Source organism: Eurypyga helias, unplaced genomic scaffold, assembly GCF_000690775.1.
Source record: "Eurypyga helias isolate BGI_N326 unplaced genomic scaffold, ASM69077v1 scaffold34414, whole genome shotgun sequence".
In the NCBI taxonomy this organism is placed as follows: domain Eukaryota; kingdom Metazoa; phylum Chordata; class Aves; order Eurypygiformes; family Eurypygidae; genus Eurypyga; species Eurypyga helias.
The window spans coordinates 13,962-17,782 of NW_010246282.1; the positions used below are offsets into that span (position 1 = coordinate 13,962).

The 3,821-nt window shown below is 57.1% G+C and overlaps 1 protein-coding gene across 1 annotated transcript in view; it reads left to right on the forward strand.

The window, feature by feature from the left end:
- The window catches only part of LOC104508647 (connective tissue growth factor-like), a gene marked incomplete at its 5' end in the record, with an annotated part of 14,618 nt that overhangs the window by 3,830 nt on the left and 6,967 nt on the right, over positions 1-3,821 (forward strand). The window contains 1 exon segment of the mRNA XM_010150348.1: positions 322-414. Coding sequence (XP_010148650.1) covers positions 322-414 — 93 coding nt within the window.

A 3,821-nucleotide genomic window follows, 5' to 3' on the forward strand; every position in this document is an offset into this window, starting at 1 on the left:
CTGTCCCAGGCTCCAGGCTCCTGGAGTTAAAAAGAGGAAAAATTAAAAAATCATAATCCTGCTTTTACTGGGATTTGATTTACCCACGTGGAAAGGACCCAAGCTGCGCCGGCAGCCCGGTCCTCGCCAGGGCCGCAGGAATCTGCTCGTGTTCCCTGCAATCTGGCCATTTTTTGTGGCCCCCCTTCCAGCTTGCTTCCCGCACTGTCGCTCAAGCGCGGGCACGCCCCCTCCGCAGGCTATTTAAAGAGGAGCTGGTGCGCAACTTTCTCCGAAGGGAGAGGAGAAACTCCGAAGGAGACGGAGTGACTCAGTCAGCAGCCTGAATCCCCTCCTTTCCCTTTACTCGGGATGTCTGGCAACTTGGGGACGGTGACCTGGACCCTGTTCCTCCTCCTCCTGGCACCCGGCTGGGTACGTATGGCTGCAGCAGCTCCCTTCGCTGCCTGGGCGTTGCAGCTTCTTGCTTTGCCGTGGCGAACGCTTTGGGCTGAACCTCTCTTCCCAGCTGCCACCTGCCTCCGAAGGTTTCGGAGGGAAGGCTGGCGGCGAGCAGAGCAATGCAAACGCCCCGTGTAACCAAACCCCGCTGGGAGCTGCACGGCGTTACGCCTGTCATCTGCGGATCCCAAAGCTCCTGGCGCATGGGAATGGATTTGGTTTCCCTCCCCTCTCCTGAGCTAGAAGCCAGCCCTGGTTTACAGCGGGGGAGAGGGGAGCAGAGTGAAGTCACCGAGTTTATGTCACTGCAAGGAATAAGTCTCCTTGCCATCACCATCCTTCCCCAGCTGCCCCTGAATCCACCCCTGTCTTCCCAAAACCAGTGATCCTGAGGGGGAAATCAGACAGCAGCCTCTCTGGAGCAGGATCTGTGCCTGGTTCAGAGTTAGTACGAGTGCTGGACAGGGCAGCTGATTCTGCTCGGGAATTCCGCATGCTACCACAGTGCCAGGAGCAGCGGGAATGCTGCTGCAGTCGTTAATGGATCTAAACTGCAGTAAGTGCCTGTGGATCGGGGAGGAAATGGGGTTCACAGAGCCACCGAGCCTCGCACGGCGTGTTGTGCTGGCAGATGCCATCAGCTGCTGGTTGGTAGGTGTCGTGGGTCGCTCCTGGCAGCACTCGGTGCCAGCCAGCCCCTTCCTGCCAGGAAAGGTGTCCTATGCACCTAACTGCTAGGGCCGAGGGCTAACTTCTGCCGTTTGGGGCGGTCGGCTTCTTTCATGCACGGACCCTGCTTTGGCAGCATCACATTGGTCCCATAAACGAATCCCACTGCTGTGCCACCTGATGGTTACCCTGAGAGGATGTCATTTGCCCTAAGCCTGCGGGCTGCCTTGGAATGGGACTTTCTGTGCTCTGAGAGTGATGTGTAGTGGATGGAGTAAGGAAACGGGAGCTGTGACTCCTGAATCTGCCTCCCGTGTTGCTCAGAGGTGAGAGCGGAGCCAGGCTCGCTGGGAGGTGTTTTGGCTCTGCCAGGCTCAGCCTGGGAAAGTCTCTGCTCCCTGTGGGTTGTGGTACTTGTCTCTTGTCACCGGCTGATGCACAACGTGCCACCTTGGGGAGGTGCCTTGAGAGCCTGTGGCAGAGGGGGAGCCGGCATTACCCAATAATTCGGCTTTTGGGGTGTGTGAATGGCCGTGTCTTGACTGGTGGACCTGCTGCCCACCTTGGAGCGTCAGACACCAGTTCCGTGTTTGTGATATTACTTCTACCTGGCAGTGTTATCCCCTGGCTCCCAAAGTGCTTTGCAGCTCAGCGTCAGAGCGCGCCTTTCCCAGCCCTGTGGGCGCTGCCACGAGCCCAGGCGCATTCTGAAAATCCTCTTTAGTCTGGCCCTCGGGGCTGGTTCCCTGGGCTCATGTGGATGTTGGCTGCTCAGGAATGAGATCTCCTGATGATGCCACAGTGGCGTGAGCCGTGTCCCCCTACTCGTGTCTCCCCGAGGGTGTGGGGGGACAAGATTTGATGTGAATATGAAGCAGGGAGGACGTTCTCACTTTTTCTTCCCCCCGGGTAAGTGGGTTCGGTGCTGGCAGGTGGGAGGAAGCTTGTTCTGGCTTGTCAGCTGAGCAGATGGGACCTGGGAGACAGTGGTGAACATGCACCATCATCCCTGGCTGTCTTCAAGGCCAGGCTGGATGAGGCTTGGAGCAACCTGGTCTAGTGGAAGGTGTCCCTGCCCATGGCAGGGCGGTTGGAACTGGATGATCTTTAAGGTCCCTTCCAACCCAAACCATTCTATGATTCTATGATTCTATGCACGGAGTGCAGGAGAGGCGATCCTCTGGTCCGAGCTCCCGGTGTGGCTTGGCCCTCGCTCGGGGCTCCCGGGAGTGGCAGATCCACACACCCTGTCTGTGGTCAGTAGGGAGCCTCCAGCAAAGCCAGGAGCGGGGAGAACGATGCTCCAGGCTTTAGCAATCTTGAATCCATAGCCTTGGTAGTGGAGGATGCTCCATGGAAATGCAATATAATCCATTATTTAACCTCTCTGGATTTGCTGGGAAAGCAAAGTAAGTGATGGAGAACGCTAGGACCTTGGTTCAACACTGTAGTGGAAAAGAGCCCTGCAGATCCGGGTGAATTGGGCCTTTTAAGCTGTGTTTGTGCTCGTGGGTGGGAATGAGGCACAGCAGAGGGGGGGTCCACAGACACCCTGCGGGTCTCCGGTACCCCAGAGATCCCACTCCAGCTATTCCTGTGCTGCGAAGCAGCCGGAACGTCACGAGGAAGTGAAGCTGGTTGTAAACAGAAGGTAAAACCAGGTGGTCTGGTTTCATCGGGTGAGTTATGACGGAAACAAACGGCACCAACAATGATTAATGAAGGCGAGAAAGCAAGCTGGGTCGGGTTTAACCCCGCTGCATTCCGTGTTACCCTGGAAGAGGTTGTTTGGTTTGGGTTTCAGAGCTATTCTGAGCGTTTTTCTATGGCCTGTGGCTGACACTGCACTGGAAAATGCTCGGTGTCGTTATTTTTTCTAAAAGTGCCTGGATCCAGCTGGATACGGGTCCTGTGCTGGGAATGCTCTGCTGATTTTCTGAGCTCCTGTACCACCCACCCACTCATCCGTGGGTGAAGAACGCATCCTCCTGGCAGCTGCAGCGGCTGCGCACGTGGAACCCAGCAGGAAAGCATTTCTGGATTTTTTAACCTCTTTTAATGCAGTTCAGCAGTCAGGAGGAGGTCTGTGACACGCCGGGCCCGGCCAGCGGCCCCAGGGCTGCCCTCGGCACAGCGCTGAGCTCCTGTACCACCCACCCACTCATCCGTGGGTGAAGAACGCATCCTCCTGGCAGCTGCAGCGGCTGCGCACGTGGAACCCAGCAGGAAAGCATTTCTGGATTTTTTAACCTCTTTTAATGCAGTTCAGCAGTCAGGAGGAGGTCTGTGACACGCCGGGCCCGGCCAGCGGCCCCAGGGCTGCCCTCGGCACAGCGCAGCGAGTTCAGATTTAGCCTGATCCCTGTCCTATCCCAGCCTTGCTGGTTGTTAGAGCGGAAAGCAGGTGGCATCTCCTGACCCGTGAGAGCTGAAGTCGGAGCAGCTGCTTTCAGCAACCCTCAGACAGCTGGAAAGGTTTTACTCCTGCTCTTGGTGACAGACACAATATCCAAGGAAGCTGTTTCACGAGCGAGGGCTGGATGGGATATAACAAGTGCAAACAGAGCTCCAGAAGATACTTTTTTTGGCCTCTGTTCCCAGTGTTCCCCCCCATCCCGCCCACCCCCTGGGCTCCTTCCAGCTGCTGCAGCCCCTCTCCCTGGGTGGCAGCGGCTGGGGGCTGCCTTTGGGTGCGTTTCCCTCTCCCCCCC